We start from the raw sequence: 19714 nt of genomic DNA on the forward strand, positions 1-19714 counted from the left end.
ACTGCACTAGCTAGCTAAGCTTGTCACTAGCTTGGTAAAACATGGTTGGAAACTAGGCAACATTTTGGCTAGCTAGCGAAAATGTACAGCCAACATTTATATTATGTCTATATTGATGATATTACAATTACTAAACATTTGGATAAACAATTCATTTCTGAAACCATGATATGATGTATGACATGATTGGGTGTTGCATGCCATTTCAATAGTGCTTGCATTGCTTCTTGTAATAGCAAAGTTGCTTGAGATGATGTGACTTGTATCTGCAACAGACATTGAGTCAAAATTGCTTCATGTGACACAGGCTTAAAAAAACGAATGACTTCCAACATTCGATTCACCGTAAACAAAGTAACGTTTGACACATCAGCTACTCTGATCACTTTCCCAACAAGTCAGACAATAACTCGGAGCGTATGAAATCTTTACTTCTCTGCTTTTCTGATCTAAAATTAGAACCCTTCTTACACAACCACAAAATCATTTTAAAGAGCTCAAGCAAGTCCCACAATATTTCTTCATGGAAAATTACCATCTATAGGTGTCACTTGCTTTCAATGTCCCTCACATCCTGCACAGTTTATTGGCAATAGTGCAGTGCCAGCGGACTGCAGCGGTTACTGTATAGGAAAACAAACCCACAGCTGCAAGGTTCACATGCTTTGCTTTGTTTTTAGATGGCCTCATTGGGAACCTATGGCAAGACTATTTCACTCATTGAACAACTACATCATTGCAGAGATGTCTGTGATTTCACATAAAGCCTGCAATGCATTACTTTAAATAAGTATATATGAGTGCTGCTTGTAATGTTCTATCATCTATTTACAGTATTATACACTCAATGGTTGATAATATCTAATCTTTCTGATATACGTTGTGTGTAATACGTTTTTATGTCAATTATTGCCATGCAGAATGCATTAAACCTGTCCTGGGGGCTTTCAATGCATCAAACTGTTTCATAATATATGTACCCAACTGCAGGTGCACAATTTTTGCTGGGTATATAATCTACAGCCTAAGCATGATGACATCAAGCCAACAGGACACGTGATTAGGCAACCTACGGCTGAATATCACTCTGTAGGCTATTCATAAATAAATCCAACCCTGTCTCCTCCCTCTGATATGAAAGCTGTACTTGTCCTGATTCACACCCAGCTGCAAGCATTCACTCTTATGTAGCATTGGCCACAGTGTGTGTGTGTGTGGCAGTCTGGAGGGGGTTTGTGTGCCACCTTTCACTCAATGCATTACAACATACTGTGAGCGATTATTCAGTGTTGTGTGATGATGGTTGGTTGTGTCTACAACCCTAATTCTGTAGTATTCTAATTCTATAACATACATGTTTTATAAGGATCACACTTATAAAACACTGGACACAGTAAACTAAAGCCTGATGAAGAAGAGCTTAGGAGCAGTGCAGCCCTGTAACTGATGAATAGAGGGTGCTAGTACTTTCTCTATTAGCTCACCATCCACTGCTGCTGTGTACCTTGTATACGGTTAGTTACTTCTGCAGTGGGAGCGGTCACATCCTCTCCATATGAGACATATGATTATCTCTACCTTAGTATACCATACTAGGTGCATGTAGACTTGTGCCTAACATATTTCTCATGTACATACATTCAATCAATGTGAATTTCCTCACCACAATGATGATGACTGTAAGGAAAGACGCTGGGAGACGAGAAGCAAGTGAAGGGAGTGAATATTTAATGAATAAACAAACAAGAAACAAAAAACAAACAGCGTTTGGACAAGGAACACATAACGACATTAATGCTGACTCGGGAAAGAAACAGAGGAAGTGACAGATATAGGGGAGGTCATTAATAACGTGATGGAGTCCAGGTTAGTCCGGCGTAGCGTTGATGTGCGTAATGATGGTGACAGGTTTGCATAATGTTGAGTGGCCTGGCGGTCTCGTGCACCAGAGGGGGAGCGGGGGCAGACATGACAATGACAGACAAAGGGCATCAAAGGAGGGGTATTAATTCGGTACAGGACATATGCATGCATACTGTGACTGCAACTGCATTCTCTAACATGTTTCATCCATGACACATACATCTACCCTAGGTTCAGGGTTCGAATTGGGAGATTGCGGGGTGCTGGCCACTCCCATTTGCGTTTCAAATACCAATGTGTGCAGCACTAATAGGGAGTGAAAATATTAAAGTCATCCCAACCCACTATTCTTAGGACAATGGTCAAAACAGGATATGGTTAGGCACAAAATGTCAATGTTAAATTAGAAGTCAGCTTTGGATATAGTTCAATTGAGGTTTTAGCAGCCTCAGAATGTCCCTGCTCTTCCGGAAAGAAGGCGGCGCTAGGTTAGTCTTAGATGCCCTCTGACTTAATTTAGCCTAATTTCAGCAGCAGTGGCTGGATGCACTGGATACAGCACTGGACCTTTTGTCATTCAATGGCTGCCAGGATATTGATAGCCACACTTAGCAGATTAGCGACACAGCCAACCAGCTAATGCAGTAAGTGATGCGCTCACCATGGTGCTATTAGCAGGGATCGTATCATTGTTAGATTTCCTGCTTTACTGCATAAAGACCATGAGCTGCAGTGCCAGAATCAACATGATCTTACGAACTCACTGGAGTGGACATAACATTTTCAGGAGACCGTGGTTAGGTGTGCAGGGGTTGGGTGAGAGAGCCTGCATAGCGTCTTCTGTAACTAATATTCTATATATGTATGCATGTCAGTCGTTGTGGCTGAGAGAGGTGGTGGGGTTTCAGAGGATACGGCTCATGGTCCAGTAATCATATATATTAGATATGTGATCCTATATTATCTCCATATAGGGAGCGGTTAACAAGGAGGGTTAAGGGAGGGTTGAAGAGGTTTGGTTTGTGTGGCGATGAGAATTGTCTGCTCTTAACGGTCCTATATGTTTGTTATGGAAAAAACAAGTATATACAGTGCCTAGTGAAAGTCTACACACCCCTTGCCGTTTTCACATGTTGCTGCCTTATTATTAAATGTAAAATGGGATTCAATTTGTATTCACACCTATCTGCACAACCTGCTCTACATTCTCAAAGTGAAAGAACAATGATAGACACTTGTATTAATAAAAACATTTTATGAAGATGTCTTAATGTTGTGAAACACTCTGTATTTTCAAGTACATACTAATATAAGAGTGAAACATTATGTATGTATAACAGTACCAGTCAAAAGTTTGGACACACCTACTCATTCAAGCGTTTTTCTTTATTTTTACTATTTTCTACAGTGTAGAATAATACTGAGACGTCAAAACTATGAAATAACACATACGGAATCATGTAGTAACCAAAAAAGTGTTAAACAAATCAAAACATATTTTAGATTCTTCAAAGTAGCCACCCTTTGCCTTGATGGCAGCTTTGCACACTCTTGGCATTCTCTCAACCAGCTTCATGAGGTAGTCACCTGGAATGCTTTTCTAACCGTCTTGAAGGAGTTCCCACATATGCTGAGGACTATGCATGATGCTTTTCCCTCACTCTGCGGTCCAACTCATCCCAAACCATGTCAATTGGGTTGAGGTCAGATGATTGTGGAGGCCAGGTCATCTGATGCAGCACTCCATCACTCTCCTCCTTGGTCAAATAGCCCTTACACAGCCTGGAGGTGTGTTTTGGGTCATTGTCCTATTGAAAAACAAATGATAGGCCCACTAAGCACTAACGAGATGGGATGGCATATCACTGCAGAATTCTGTGGTAGCCATGCTGGTAAAGTGTGCCTTGAAATTCTAAATAAATCACAGGCAGTGTCACCAGCAAAGCACCCCCACACCTCCTCCTCCATGCTTCACTGTGGGAACCACACATGCGGAGATCATCCGTTCATCTACTCTGCGTCTCACAAAGACACAGCGGTTGGATTCATCAGACCAAAGGACAGATTTCCACCGGTCTAATGTCCATTGCGCGTGTTTCTTGGCCCAAGCAAGTCTCTTCTTCTTATTGGTGTCCTTTAGTAGTGGTTTCTTTGCAGCAATTTCACCATTAAGGCCTGATTCACACAGTCTCCTCTGAACAGTTGATGTTGAGATGTTTGTTACTTGAATTCTGTGAAGCATTTATTTGGGCTGCAATCAGAGGTGCAGTTCATTGCAGATTTCTGAGGCTGGTAACTAATGAACTTCTCCTCTGCAGCAGAGGTAACTCTGTGTCTTCCTTTCCTGTGGCGGTCCTCATGAGATCCAGTTTCATCATAGTGCTTGATGGTGTTTGCGATTGCACTTGAAGAAACTTTCAAAGTTCTTGAAATTTTCCGGCTTGACTGACCATCATGTCTTAAAGTAATGATGGATTGTCCTTTCTCTTTGCTTATTTGAGCTGTTTATGCCATAATATGGACTTGGTCTTTTACCAAATAGGGATATCTTCTGTATACCAACCCTACCTTGTCACAAAACAACTGATTGGCTCAAATGCATTAAGGAAAGAAATTCCACAAATTAAACTTTTAACAAGGCACACCTGTTATTTGAAATGATTTCCAGGTGACTACATCATGAAGCTGGTTGAGAGAATACCTAGCATGTGCAAAGCTGTCATCATTCCTACTATTTAGCGATAATAGCCAGGGTCAACCAGCGTGAAGCTTTGTCTATCTCTGACGGTCATCAGAATAACATGAGCATCTGGACTTAGGGAGACACTGAGTATTCCAGTGTCATTTGAGAGAGAAAACAGGACCCGTAACAATGTGCGCACTGCTTTAATATTCAGACACTGATTTGGAATGTGGGAAACATAATAAGCAAAAGACAAAGAGTTTTCATTCACTCATCCCTGTCGCACCGGCTGGTGCATATTGCAGAAACAAAGGCTCTGCACTTTTGTCTGGCCATATTTTCCAACGTGCCCCAGCTCTGCTGATGGTGCCTTGGGCCCACCCCAAAGACAAATAAAGAGTTTGATACGAGCTTGACCGTTTGAGTCTGGACAGCACAGGACGTGCCAAGTTCCTCAGTGTCCACATCACTAAGGATCTATCGTGATCCAAAGACACCAACACAGTCGTGAAGAGGGCACAACACCTCTTCCCCCTCAGGAGGCTGAAAAGAATTGGCATGGGCCTTCAGATCCTCAAAAAGCTCTACAGCTGCACCATCGCAAGCATTTTTGACCGGCTGCATCACCGCTTGGTATGGCAACTGCTTGGCACCCGACCGCAAGGTGTTACAGAAGGAAGTGTGTACGGCCCATTACATAACTGGGGACTAGCTCCCTGCCATCCAGGACATCTAGATCTGGCGGTGGCAGAAGATGGCCCTAAAAACTGTCAAAGACTCCGGCCAGCCAAGTCATAGATAGTTCTCTCTGCTACCGCACAGCAACAGTATCGATGCACCAAGTCTGGATCCAACTGGACCCTGAACAGCTTCTACCTCCAAGCCATAAGACTGCTAAATAGTTCAATAGTTAACCAAATAGCTACCCAGACTATCTGCATTGACCCTTTTTGCACTCACTTTGACACATCACATACGCTTCTGCTACTGTTCACTATCTGTCACTGTATTCCTACTTACATGTACATATTACATCAATTACCTTGTACACCTGCACATCGACTCGTTACTGGTACCCTTGTATATAGCCAAGTTATCGTATCTATTGTATGTATTATTTCCTGCTTGGCTTGTCTATTATTTCTCTATTTCCTTTCTCTCTGCATTGTTGGGAAGGACCTATAAGTAAGCATTTCACTGTTAGTCCACATCTGCTGTTTACAAAGCATGTGACCAATACAATTTGATTTGGATTTTAAACACAGATACAAAAATCCATTTGGTTCATTTCATGTAATTTGTCATGCACAGCTGACAACACAAATAATATGCACAGATATCATAGAACATATTACATCCATCATATTACAGGTAGAGTGCAAGCAATTTGTTCAACATATTATCGCAGGTAGTGTGGGCCCAGTCCATGGAGGCGGTGGGTAGCTCAGAACCGTGGTACAGAAGTCATATCTTAGAACACAGATTGTGGAACCCAGAACTCTGTGGTGTCGAGCTGAGACAGTGCTGCAGAAGTGAGATGTCAGAAGCTAGGGCTGTGGTGAGGAACCCTCAGGCCCCAGAGTAGGAACCCCAGCAAGATGAAGAAAGAGAGAGCCAAGAGGAGCAGTACCACCAGGACCCAGAGACAGTAAGACAGCCAGGAAGCTCGGGGATTCTGCTCTGCCAGAACCACTCGCCTGGAGAAAAATGAGCAGATTCAAATCATGACCTCAGCCAATGTACATGCTATGGCCAGATGTATGTCTACCTCATCATTGTCCCACAGTTGCATGTTTGTTTACAGGGCACCCCTGGCTGTGTCCCTATTGCCTTCAGTGTACACACTTTCTAGCATGGCTCGATAATGACGACCATCTGCTATATCAGATTACGAATATGAAGTTGTAAGTAATCATAGTACGATTTAATAGCAACTTAATAACGTTAAGTCATCTTAATACTCACGGCTCTGAGGTGAATACCGATTCGGCCATAGAGAGCTCACTGGGCTCGGCTGTGCCAACTATTGACCCTGCTCTTGACCCCGTTGCTGACTCCACCCCTGACCCCTCAGCTTCGGCCTCACGCTCCAGGACGGCAGACCTCCGCCTGTGACGCAGCGTCATCTGCAGGGAACTGACACACACGGACACAGACACAGGCAGCCACAAAGCCCTGCATCAGCCACACCTGACCCTTGCTCAGGTCCTAACTCCAATCTCAGTGAGATAATGGTGAACCAGTTGATGAGGTAGGGGCTACCTGGTGTGAGGGGCTCTCTCGCTCTCGTCCTCCAGGCTATGGGAGCTCTGTGTAATGAGGAGGGTGGAGTGGGGGGATGGGATTGCCAGTGGGGACATCATCTCAGGGGGTCTTTAAATGGAGGGAAACAGTTACATTTCCACTTCCATCATTTAGATCCACATTTACTTTGTGTTTAAGAAGACTAAAGTCCTCACAAGGTAATGGAATGTAATACACAAGAAACAATGCTGCCGTTGCAGAGGTCAACATAATTCTGATGCTGTGAACACAAGGCGCAGAACATTGACAATCCACAAGATCAGCAGACACCATGCACACACAATGTGTTCCCTACAGCAGTTATTAGTTATCAGCAGTTAGTCGTCATGGGTTTATACTGCAGTCCGTGCACTTGCGTCTAAGCCTGTGTGGTGCACATGCTTATGAAAGCCAAGGCTCGCCTCCACTTTGACTAGTGACTAGCATGGCCATCTAGTGACGACCGACTGTGCAGATGACGGTCATGACAGGGCATGTTTTACTGTACCTGCTGGCTTGGTTCACACTGCCTACTTCTGGCCCCAGGCTGTCAGTGTCAGCATCAGCCCTGCAACCCTCCTGGAACTTGGTTTCTAGGTCGCTGAGCTAAGGTAGGGAAAACGAGGGGGGGAAGTGGAGATGAGAGGAGTTGGAAGAGGAGGAAGAAAAGAGAGGACAGCACAGAATAAGAGTTGGTCACAGGGAGACAATGGGAATAAGTCTTATAGTGTCACCATTTCTAACCTGGGACCCCGTTGGGATTAGTGTTACGCTGACTCGTCGCCGAGTGAGGGTCTAAGAAAGACGGGGAAAGAAGGAGAGAAAAATGAGTGAAACATTTGAAAAACTTCTACTTTCCTTAATTTAACGGAGATATTTGAGGGCAGAAAATGAGAAGACAGGACAGAACAAGACATTGACGTGAAGTGTCGGTTACCTGTAGGGAGTCTCGTCTGACAAACCGATTCCTGACGTCTCCTTCCTCTGTATTGAGAAAGCCATCAGTCAGAACACAGCCTTTCCATGTGTGAACTATCTTGTTACACTGAACAGTTTGATGAAACTGTTCCCTATTATGATAATCATATACGAAGTATCAATACTTCATATAATAGATTGATTCAGAAAAGAGTGCAGTGTGCTTAAATGTACTTTCACAAGTCCACAACAAAGTAACCCCCAACCCCCCAAATCAATTTCCTGTTGCTTGTGTCATAGTTCCTCCGTGCCACAGAGGGGCAGCACTTGCCTGAGTCACTGTGATTCCTGCCCCGGCTGCGGTGGAGCCGCTTTCTGGTCTCCAGCAGCTCAGCGCTCTCCACAGCATGTTGACGCTTCAGGTGTTCCACATGAACCTCCATAATTTCCACAGAACAACAAACACGTGCTTCCTGACCCAGCAGAGACATTGATAAATCAACCAACCAAAGAATCAATCACTTAACCAATCAATCAATCAATCAATCCAAGTATTTGTATAACACTTTTATGCAAAGTTTTTTTCACAGAGCACTAACCAAAACCTGGATTTATACCCCAAAAGAGCAAGCCTAGGGAGCCAGACAGTGTCGCTGTCGTGATGACATCACTGCCTCACCTGGTGCACGACCCCCAGCATCTCAGCAGCAGTGATGATGTCACTCACGCCGTCCAGCACTGTGCCTAGACTGGCCTCGATACAACTCAGCATCTCTGACCGCTCAGCGTCTACACACCTACCTCTCAGAGACTGGGAGAGAGGTAGGGAAAGAGGGATGAAGGAGAGGAGTGAGGGAGGAGATGAAGGGAAGGGAGGATTAAAGGAGAATGAGAGAGGTAAGCAGATGTTTATCAGACCTTCAACTATTGTACAAGAGTCAAGCAGCCAGGTCAAACACGAGTGCACACATTTACAGACTTGGGAAATAGTTTGTGCTTATGGTACTGCAGCACCCCCTGAAAAATCGGAAGAAAAAAAACATGAATACAAATATATACAGTACCAGTCAAAAGTTTGGACACACCTACTCATTCAAAAGTTTTTCTTTATATTTACTATTTTCTACATAGTAGAATAACGGCGAAGACATCAAAACTATCAAATAACACCTATGGAATCATGTAGTTTGCCTTGATGACAGCTTTGCACTCACTTGACATTCTAACAACTAGCTTCATGAGGTAGTCAGTCACCTGGAATGCATTTCAATTGACAGGTGCACCTTGTTAAAAGTTCCTTTGTGGAATTTCTTTCCTTCTTAATGCGTTTGAGCCAATCAGTTGTGTTGTGACAAGGTTGGGGTGGCATACAGAAGATGGTATTTTACCAAATAGGGCTAAGACCATATTATGGCAAAAAGAGCTCAAATAAGCAAAGAGAAATGACAGTCCATTATTACTTTAAGACGTGAAGGTCAATCAAATCTGGAAAATGTTAAGAACGCGAAAACCATCAAGCGCTATGATGAAACTAGCTCTCATGGGAACCCCCACAGGAAAGGAAGACCCAAAGTTACCTCTGCTGCAAAGGATAAGTTCACTAGAGTTACCAGCCTCAGAAATTGCAGCCAAAATAAATGCTTCAGAGTTCAAGTAACAGACACATCTCAACATCAATTGTTCAGAAGAGTCTGCGTGAATCAGGCCTTAATGGTCAATTTGCTGTAAAGAAACCACTACTAAAGAACACCAATAATAATAAGAAGAGACTTGCTTGGGTCAAGAAACACGGGCAATAGACATTAGACAGGTGGAAATCTGTCCTATGGCCTGATGAGTCGAAATTAGAGATTTTTGGTTCCAACCGCTGTGTCTTTGTGAGATGCAGAGTAGGTGAACGGATTATCTCCACATGTGTGGTTCCCACAGTGAAGCCTGGAGGAGGAGGTGTGATGGTGTGGGGGTGCTTTGCTGGTGACAATGTCTGATTTATTTACAATTCAAGGCACACTTAACCAGCATGGCTACCACAGCATTCTGCTGCGATACGCCATCCCATCTGGTTTGTGCTTAGTGGGACTAATCGTTTGTTTTTCAACAGGACAATGACCCAATATACCTTCAGGCTGTGTAAGGGCTATTTGACAAAGAAGGAGAGTGATGGAGTGCTGAATCAGATGACCTGGCCTCCACAATCACCCGACCTCAACCCACTTGAGATGGTTTGGGATGAGTTGGACCGCAGAGTGAAGGAAAAGCAGCATGCATAGTCTTCAGCATATGTGGGAACTCCTTCAAGACTGTTGGAAAAGCATTCCGGGTGAAGCTGGTTGAGAGAATGCCAAGAGTGTACAAAGCTGTCATCAAGGCAAAGGGTGGCTACTTTGAAGAATCTAAAATATGAAATATATTTTGATTTGTTTAACACTTTTTTGGTTACTACATGATTCCATATGTGTTATTTCATAGTTTTGATGTCTTCACTATTATTCTACATGTAGAAAATAGTAAAAATAAAGAAAAACCCTTGAATGAGTAAGTGTGTCCAAAATCTGGTTGTGTATATATTTTTAAATCTTATACTAACGGACCGATGTAGATGTCTGTAGCGAGGGCCAACATTTTTTTGCAGCATCACAGCTTTGGCAAAAAAGGTAGTTGTATAATTAAGAACAGAATCTTGCAGCGTTCAATACAGTGACAAGAAAAAGTATGTGAACCCTTTGGAAATACCTGGATTTCTGCATAAATTGGTCATAAAATTTGATCTGATCTTCATTTAGGTCACAACAATAGACAAACACAGTCTGCTTAAAATAATTACACACAAACAACTATGTTTTCATGTCTTTATTGAACACACCGTGTAAACATTCACAGTGCAGGGTGGGAAAAGTATGTGAACCCTTGGATTTAATAACTGGTTGTCCCTCCTTTCGCAGCAATAACCTCAACCAAACGTTTTCTGTAGTTGCGGACCAGACCTGCACAACGGTCAGGAGGAATTTTGGACCATTCCTTTTTACAAAACTTTCAGTTCAGCAATATTCTTGGGATGTCAACTGCTCTCGAGGTCATGCCACAGCATCTCAATCGGGTTGAGGTCATGACTGACTGGGCCATTCCAGAAGGCGTATTTTCTTCTGTTGTTGATTTACTTGTTTTGGGTCGTTGTCCTGTTGCATCACCCAACTTCTGTTGAGCTTCAATTGGCGGACAGACGTTTTGCAGAACGTTAGGCTGTCTTGATATACTTGGGAATTCACTTTTACGTCGATGATAGCAAGCTGTCCAGGCCATGAGGCAGCAAAGCATCCCCAAACCATACTTTACAGTTGGGATGAGGTTTGATATTGGCGTGCTGTACCTTTTTTTTCTCCACACATAGTGTTGCGTGTTCCTTCCAAACAACTCAACTGTAGTTTCATCTGTCCACAGAATATTTTGTCAGTAGCGCTGTGAAACATCCAGGTGCACTTTTGCAAACTTCAGACGTGCAGCAATGTTTTGTTTGGACAGCAGTGTCTTCTTCCGTGGTGGCCTCCCATGAACACCTTTCTTGTTTAGTGTTTTACGAATCGTAGACTCGTCAACAGAGATGTTAGAATGTTCCAGAGATATCTGTAAGTCTTTAGCTGACACTTCTTACCCTCATTGAGCATTCTGCGCTGTGCTCTTGCAGTCATCTTTGCAGGATGGCCACTCCTAGTGAGAGTAGCAACAGTACTGAACTATCTCCATTTATAGACAATTTGTCTTACCGTGGATTGATGAACATCAAGGCTTTTAGAAATACTTTTGTAACACTTTCCAGCTTTATGCAAGTCAACAGTTCTTAATCTTAGGTCTTCTGAGATCTCTTTTGTTGAGGCATGGTTCACATCAGGCAATGCTTCTTGTGAATAGCAAACTTAAATTTTGGGAGTGTTTTTTATAAGACAGATCTAACCAACATCTCCAATCTCATCGATTGGACTCCAGGGTAGCTGACTCCAATTAGCTTTTGGAGAAGTCATTAACCTAGGTGTTGACATACTTTTTCCAACCTACACTATGAATGTTTAAATGATGTATTCCATTTATTTTTTATATTTTTTAAATACAATAATTTGTGTGTTATTAGTTTAAGCTCACTATGTGTGTCTATTGTTCTGAACTAGATGAAGGTCAGATCAAATTTTATGACCAACATACAATTCAAACTACAGTGGCAAGAAAAAGTAAGAGTTGTTGCCCTGTCCCTTTCTCTGCAATCCTCATTCTAATGGAATCCAGAAAGAACAAAACTTTGTCCTCAAACATTTACATAAAAAGGTGCAAAGTTATGGGAAAAGACCTCAAACATCAAATATATATTTTTCTTCTTGATCAAATAACATGGAATACAACCACTTTTTGTACAGTATTAATTTACCATCTTTACAAACCACTTTGTACATAGGCTGGTCATCTAGTTTATACCTGTAGACTTTCCATCACCTTGAAGAAGAACAATGGACAATACAGTAATTGAGTACATGGAGACATCAAGTGGTTTGTGATGGTGTGGCTGAGTTGGTAAAGCATGGCACTTGCAAAGCTAGGGTTGCGGGTTTGATCCCATAGGGGACCAATACCAAAAAGTCTGAAAATGTATGCGCTCACTACTGTAAGTTGTAAGTTGGTGCAACACCCCCCAACCCCAAAACTACTTTCCGTGGCTATGCACACATACCTACCCGCAGAGTGTCTCTGGCACTCTCCAGTTCCAGGTTGAGGTTCTCCTGGGCCACGGTTCTGTCGTGTTCCTCAGCCTGCAGTCTCTGGGCCAGGGTGTACTGGTTACAACGGAACGCCAGAGCCAGCTGGGTAAATGCACTCTATAGGGGACAGAACAGTGTGTGTGGTGTGTATGTCACAAATAGTGCACTAATCACAAATAATTCTCACCTCTAGCTCCTCTTCAGTCATCTCTGTACCACTAAGGGCAGGAAAGCATGGGAGAGAGATGGGATTGAGGAAATGGAAAGAAAAGGGGAAGATAATGGTGAGGTTGTGAATATCGAAAAAGTGTTAAAAGTGTGTCTGAGTATAAACTGACATGCTGAGGCCCAGTCTTTCCAGTATAGGAAGGTTCTCCCAGGAGGCAGCCAGCTGGTCCTCTGGACTGGGCTCTGAGGAGAAGAGAGGACAGGGTGTTCACAGCTTTGCTAGCATAGAACAACAGAGAGAGAAAATGGAAGAGCAGCCACGTCCTGTTGCCGGTAACACTGCAGCTCAGGCAGCCAATCGGATTCCTTACCTTGGTCAGACTCCGAGCTGTCCCCTAGTATGCCAGCATACTCACAGGGAGCGGCCTCCTTAGCAGGGGGCTGGGAGAGGGACAACACACAAATCCGTCAACAAGCTCTTGGCCAGGCTGTTGTTATTGATGAGAACAAGTTCTCAAAAGACTTGCCTGGTTAAAGCCCCAATGGAGTCTTTGTAATGTTATTTTTAAATCATCACTACATGTCTAATAGATCACTGTGTGTTTATTTAATAAAAATAACTCAAAAATATATGTTTAATAATTTATTTCCCTGAGCCTTCTTTGGCCCTTTGAAATGCTCAGTCTGATCATGTGGGCTTTAGGAAACACATTTGAATATATTTACATACACAGCCCTGATTGGCTGATAGGATGTTCAAGAGCCCACCCCATTACCCACATGAACAGTTATAAGTATAAATCAGATCACATTGTGACTTCATGATGTGGGCCAAAAGTTCCATCTCACATAAACAGGCTGAAATTCCAGCCATTTTCTTCAAACAGCTCTTACACAAAGCGGTCATTGTCATCAATTTCCACAATTTCAGACTCTTATTTTGATGTCATAGTGTGGAAATATCATTAAACAAAACAGAAAATCAAGTTTCTAACTGCAATCCCCCTTTAAAGAATTATCAAATAAAGAGAGAAGTTATCCTTCTTACCTGTGCACTCATGGTCCCAGTGTTGGGCAGAGTGGTATGGAGGGTGAGTACAGTACCAGCCCTACGAAAAATACAACTTCCCACCTTCCTCACTGCTGAGAGAGAGTGAGAGAGAGAGAATCAAGTATATTAAGATGGCAGACATCCCATTTTCAAGGAAAGGATCACCTGCAATTCATTCTCACCATGTCCACAGGGATACTAACACTGACCCTGAACCAGGTCACAGTTTAACATTGAATTCTAAAATGAGAGGCCTCACTCGTCTCACAGGAAGCGGTGACAAAGCACAGTACCAGGGGTGAAACAGGGACACAGAGGAGCATAATGGAGGAGGACAGAGAGAGAAGGATATATATATATACACTAGCTATAAACAAATATATGCTGGAGTTAAGGAGTGTCTGAACACAGAGGAGGAGAGGAGAGAAAACGGACAATGATTAAAACCACTTGATGCACCCATTCCGTTAGCGGGATCATTTTCGTCAACATCCGCTGAATTGCAGAGCACCAAAATCAAATTAAATTACTAAAAATATTTAATTTACATGAAATCACAAGTGCAATATAGCAAAACACAGCTTAGCTTGTTGTTAATCCACCTGGCGTGTCAGATTTCAAAAAAGCTTTTCGGCGAAAGCATACCAAGTGTTTATGTAAGGACATCTCTCGCAGTAGACAAAACATTACAAACAGCTAGCAGCAAAGTAGATTGGTCACGAAAGTCAGAAAAGCAATAAAATGAATCGCTTACATTTGATGATCTTCGGATGTTTGCACTCACGAGACTCCCAGTTACACAATAAATGTTCCTTTTGTTCCATAAAGATTATTTCTATATCCAAAATACCTCCATTATGTTCAGAATTCCACAGGCTCGAGCGGTCACGACATCGCAGACTAAAATTCCAAATAGTATCCGTAAAGTTCGTAGAAACATGTCAAACATTTTTTTATAATCAATCCTCGGGTTCTTTTTACAATATAAAAAAGATAATATTTCAACCGGGACTGTAGCTTCTTCAATAAGAGAGAGAGAAATGTCTGCTCCAAGCTGTTGCTCATGCAAAACGCTGCTGGCACCCAGCCATACAATGACGCGATGTGATCTTTCTCGCTCATTTTTCAAAATAAAAGCCTGAAACTATGTCTAAAGACTGTTCACACCATGGGGAAGCCATAGGAAAAGGAATCTGGTTGATATCCCTTTAAATGGAGCGAAGGCAGGCAATGGAACAGAGAGCTTTCAGGAAAATCTACACCTCTGGGTTGGATTTTCCTCTGGTTTTCAAATGCAATATCAGTTCTGTTATACTCACAGACAATATTTTTGACAGTTTTGGAGTATTTTCTATCCTAATCTGACAATTTAATGCATACTCTAGTTTCTGGGCCTGAGAAATAGGAAGTTTCATTTGGGTACGTTTTTCATCCAAACATCAAAATACTGCCCCCTACACTCAAGAGGTTTTAACTACATGAGTTTAACCTGAGGATTAAAAAGGAACAACCGGCTTGCTTCAGGAAACACCCACACATCTGATACTAACAATATCACCGACAAACTCCAGAAAGAAAACACGTACAAGTGTTACTATCAAGATGTTTAACAGAGGACTGGACAGTAACATGAAAGTACAGCAGTTGCATACTGTAAAACCTGAGGCTATCTCGCTGTCTTTAGATGTCTCTGACATGTTGACTATCTCCCTGCGTAGAGTTGTTTGTCATTTGAAACCACTCATTCTATAGACCAGTCACTGTTTCACTATGAAGCTGATGCTCTCCCCTAACTGTTCTCAGCTCTCTCAAATGGTTCTTTAAAAAAGGCAGCATAGTTAAACAATGAAGTCAACTTTTATTTTTGCCTCTATTTACTATAGAAGTACATCTTATAGTTATAACAAAAGGGAAACATCCATATTTAGTTATCGAGCGCTGTGGTGGTGGCGAAATTCAGCCAATGGGCCTGCAGACATTCCGTAATTTAGACACAAAAATTATTCAAGACTTAAAAACTTGAATAAATACTTTTTATTTTCAATATTTTGAAACCGTGTTTGATGTCTCAATGCAATCTACTAAACTGCCAAAACAGTTGCACAGCCATTTTAAATTATAATGTAGCGACCCTGGTTTATAGCCACGGATATCAACTCTGCCACATGAGCATGCTTTTGTGGCACAGTTGATGGCGTGCTGGGCTTCTGGCCAGAAGGTTGAGGGTTTGAGCCGCACTCACTGCCTGTTTCATTACTTTCCAACATCCTCCTTTCAAAGAGCGAGTCCTCGCGCTAGCCCATGCCTCGTCGTCTTATTACAGGCACGCGCTCACCGGCTAAGAACACCTACTGTCGTGCGTGCGAGTTACTGTCCCACTCTGACCAATATAATGAAACGGGCAGGGAGTGCGGATCAAACAGTCAACCTTCTGTCCCGAAGCCCAGCACGCCATTGACTGTGCCACAAAAGCATGCTCGTGTGCAGTAGCGGTTCTCTTGTATGGCTCCTTGGGCGAAACCCCCCTTCAGCGCTCCCTCCAACTGTCATTTCTATTCAGACATTTGGAACAACACAAATAAATAATCATAACATTTAAAATATTTTAAAAATATATACAACACTGTCAACCAAGAGTCAAGACTAAACCAATTCACCTTGGTGGTGTGCAGACTGGTTTTATATTATTCTTAAGGATTTGATACAAACCAGAAAAAAAATGCAACAATATGTCTGTGAAACTATACACTACCGTTCTAAAGTTTGGTGTTTTGCGTGTACTATTTAATGAAGCTGCCAGTTGAGGACTTGTGAGGCGTCTGTTTCTCAAACTAGACACTAATGTATTTGTCCTCTTGCTCAGTTGTGCACCGGGGCCCCCCACTCCCTTTTCTATTCTGGTTAGAGCCAGTTTGCACTGTTCTGTGAAGGGAGTGGAACACAGCGTTGTTTCTTGGCAATTTCTATCTGTGCTAACGTAGGTGCAAAAGGGTTTTCCTATGATCGATTAGCCTTTTGAAATTATAAACTTAGCTAACACAATGTGCCATTGGAACACAGGAGTGATGGTTGCTGATAATTGGCCTCTGAACTCCTATGTAGATATTCCATAAAAAACCCTGCCTTTTCCAACTACAATAGTAATTTACAACATTAACAATGTCTGCACTGTATTTCTGATCATTTTGATGTTATTTTAAATGGACAAAAAATGTGCTTTTCTTTCAAAACAAGAACATTTCCAAGTGACCCCAACCTTTTAAACGGCAGTGTATATTCACAGTATTATGAATGAATTGTGGTTTATTTGGTAGAATTTCGTAGTGTGACTGATTTGACTAATTGCATTAGTACTGTACAAAGTTAGAGGTGCGCTATTTGATAGATTCCCCTGCTCCCCCTACCTCGGGCTTCCAGTGGGGAGACCTGAGGTCAACCTACCCCCGCCCCCAACCCCATCTCGTACGTCTGAGTGGGAGACCTTTCCAGGCAGTAGCCTGCCTAGCTCACAAACTAGAATCGGGGCGCCCACTCAGACAAGGTTAATTGACCCACAGTCCCACACGGTGACATGATATCTTGACGTGACGTGCAAATGAGCAATAGAAAACCAATTGCGCAAATGTCACCATTCCTAAAATATTTTGTGCAGGCGCCCCTTTGCCGCCCCCAGCAAGATTCCGCCCTGGGCCTATACCTAAATCCGCCACTGCTCGTGTGGCAAAGTCAATATCCATGCTTATAAACTAGGGTAGTTACAATATTATGGGACACCATTATTTTCTTACCAGTGTGGTGACAGGCCCGTGGTGAGTGTCCAAGGATGTTTTATGTCTGTCAGGAGCTACTGAGCACAGACAAATGTAGGTCTGGTGATGCTGAGCACACTCCTTCCATCTCTCTCTCTCTCTTCTTTCTTGTTCTTTCTCCCTCCTCCTTGTTCACTTTTTCCTATCCTGGCTTTTTAAAGCTCCCCTGACAGCTGTTTGAATTCCCACCAGCTGAGTTCCCTCACACCAACACACACACCAATAGGGAAGTATTCATGGTTTCCAAGGGCTGGTGATAAAGACAGATTACAGATCAAGCTCAACCCCAAAATAACACACATACACAACTGGCATAAACAGTTTCTCTGGACCCCCGCAAAGTCGGAGTAACGATCGCTGTCCATGGTTCTGAACTTGCGGCATGTCTGCATGCCTATCTAATCGATGATAGGATTTCTGTGGTGCCAGGGCTTGGCCTTGCTTATGCTAATTGATACATGTTTATTGGTAGGCCTATTTGATCGTCATTTTCTCATGTTAAGCCTAACATTTCACGAAGCTATACACCGTGTCGCAATGCTGCCATTTTTAGACTGCTCGCTGGTGGCAATAATGGAACTACTTGTTCAGTAGGCCTAATTAAAATGGGAAATTCAAACATTGCAGATTGTAAAATAAATGTTCGACGCAATAGCAGCTATCATTTTTTAGAGTACACAACTGTCCTCTATTGGCTACCTGAACCTGCATGACATGAGCCTTCCCCGCGCTCTCTCCCAGCTTGGACAGAAAGTTGGCCGTAAAACCAGTCTTAATGCGAAATAATGCCGTCAGTTCACCCTCAAAACACTAGCTTACTAGGGATTGTTTCATTATTCAGTGTACTATCTATAGCTATATACCGTATTTAGCTGCTATTTAAAACACGTTTTATTATAATGTGACACATCAAACAGCCTAACAATGAGGGAAAAAGTATTCGGCTTGAGCATACATTCAGCCACTATTTATTGTTTAACTCAGCGGGTTTTGTCAGACTAATATCCTGGACAAATGGGCTGCAAATATTCAAGGTAAATTAAATTAAATTAAATCCAACTTGAGAGAATCCCCTGCTCTCCTTAAGTTCTCATTTTTTTGTGTGCAAATGGTTTCACCACTGCCTGTTGGTCCAAGTTGCGGCCCGACTGTTTCCTATAATGAGTATTGCCAACCCAGACCGAGGTAAAGACAGTTTCGGGTTGGATATTCGACGATATTTGCCTGTAGTTTTCCTTACGTCCACCAACTGCAGTTAGGGACCGTCAACATAGTGACGAATAAAATTATTCCAATTTCAATAGCTATTTAACCATTACTCCTAAAACTTTCAAAACTGGTTCTAGCTAAACCGATGGCATAAGACACACATCGCACACATTTATTTTTTGTCAATTTACATCTCGCACTATTTTAATTTATTAACATTTTTGAATTTCAATAGCTCATTGGTCATATGACCTTCTGGACTCAAACAAGGTTCAGAATGTCCACTGACAACCCTTCTATATTGCACACCCTTTCGTTTGTCCATTTTCATATCACAAGATTTTACATGCATTTTTTAAAATGTAAAATTTCAATAGCTCCTTGGTCATGTGACCTGGTGACTTCAAACAAGGTTCAGAATGTCCAATCAGTGGGCCTACACATTGCACACCCTTTAGTCAGTCCATTTTCATCTAACAAGATTTTACATTCATTTTTCAAAATGTAAAAAGTCAATAGCTCCTTGGTTATGTGACCTAATATAAGCAGTTCAGTGGTTGCCTAGCCAGTGAGCTCTGTAAATAGGCTATTGTACATGTTTTAAGTGTTTTTTTTGTTGCTCTAGCGCAGGGGTGGGCAACTCCAGTCCTTGAGGGCCAGACTGGAGTCACACTTTTTCTCCATCCCTAGCAAACACAGCTGATTTAATGAAATTGTATTCTAAACTAAAGATCATGATTAGGTGATTGGAGTCAGGTGTGTTAGCTGGGGCTGATCAGGCCCTTGAGGACTGGAATTGCCCACCTCTGCTCTAGGGTTTGATCACTATACTATGTGATCCACTGCCAAAATGTGGTGGCTTTTCATGAGCTTTTCAGCAGCCGTGGCATCACGGTGGGTGCTATACTGAACAAAGATATAAACGCAACATGTAAAGTGTTGGTCCCATTTTTCATGAGCTGAAATAAAAGATCCCAGAAAAAGTCCA

The 19714-nt window shown here is 42.4% G+C and overlaps 1 protein-coding gene across 1 annotated transcript; it reads right to left on the reverse strand.

Annotated features, from left to right (window-relative positions):
• Nucleotides 1-1722: 1722 nt before the first annotated feature.
• Nucleotides 1723-17773, reverse strand: LOC115143656 (uncharacterized). Its single transcript, XM_029684131.2, has 14 exons — nt 17497-17773; nt 13706-13800; nt 13029-13098; nt 12828-12900; nt 12677-12707; nt 12466-12606; nt 8427-8558; nt 8079-8220; nt 7767-7813; nt 7574-7624; nt 7338-7435; nt 6809-6919; nt 6512-6682; nt 1723-6243 (listed from the first exon to the last, which is right to left on the reverse strand). Exons 2-14 carry the CDS (start codon nt 13715-13717, stop codon nt 6087-6089), a joined length of 1236 nt encoding a protein of 411 aa, XP_029539991.1. The 5' UTR covers nt 13718-13800; nt 17497-17773; the 3' UTR covers nt 1723-6086.
• Nucleotides 17774-19714: the final 1941 nt, after the last annotated feature.

Source organism: Oncorhynchus nerka, linkage group LG15, assembly GCF_034236695.1.
Source record: "Oncorhynchus nerka isolate Pitt River linkage group LG15, Oner_Uvic_2.0, whole genome shotgun sequence".
Classification (NCBI taxonomy): Eukaryota; Metazoa; Chordata; class Actinopteri; order Salmoniformes; family Salmonidae; genus Oncorhynchus; species Oncorhynchus nerka.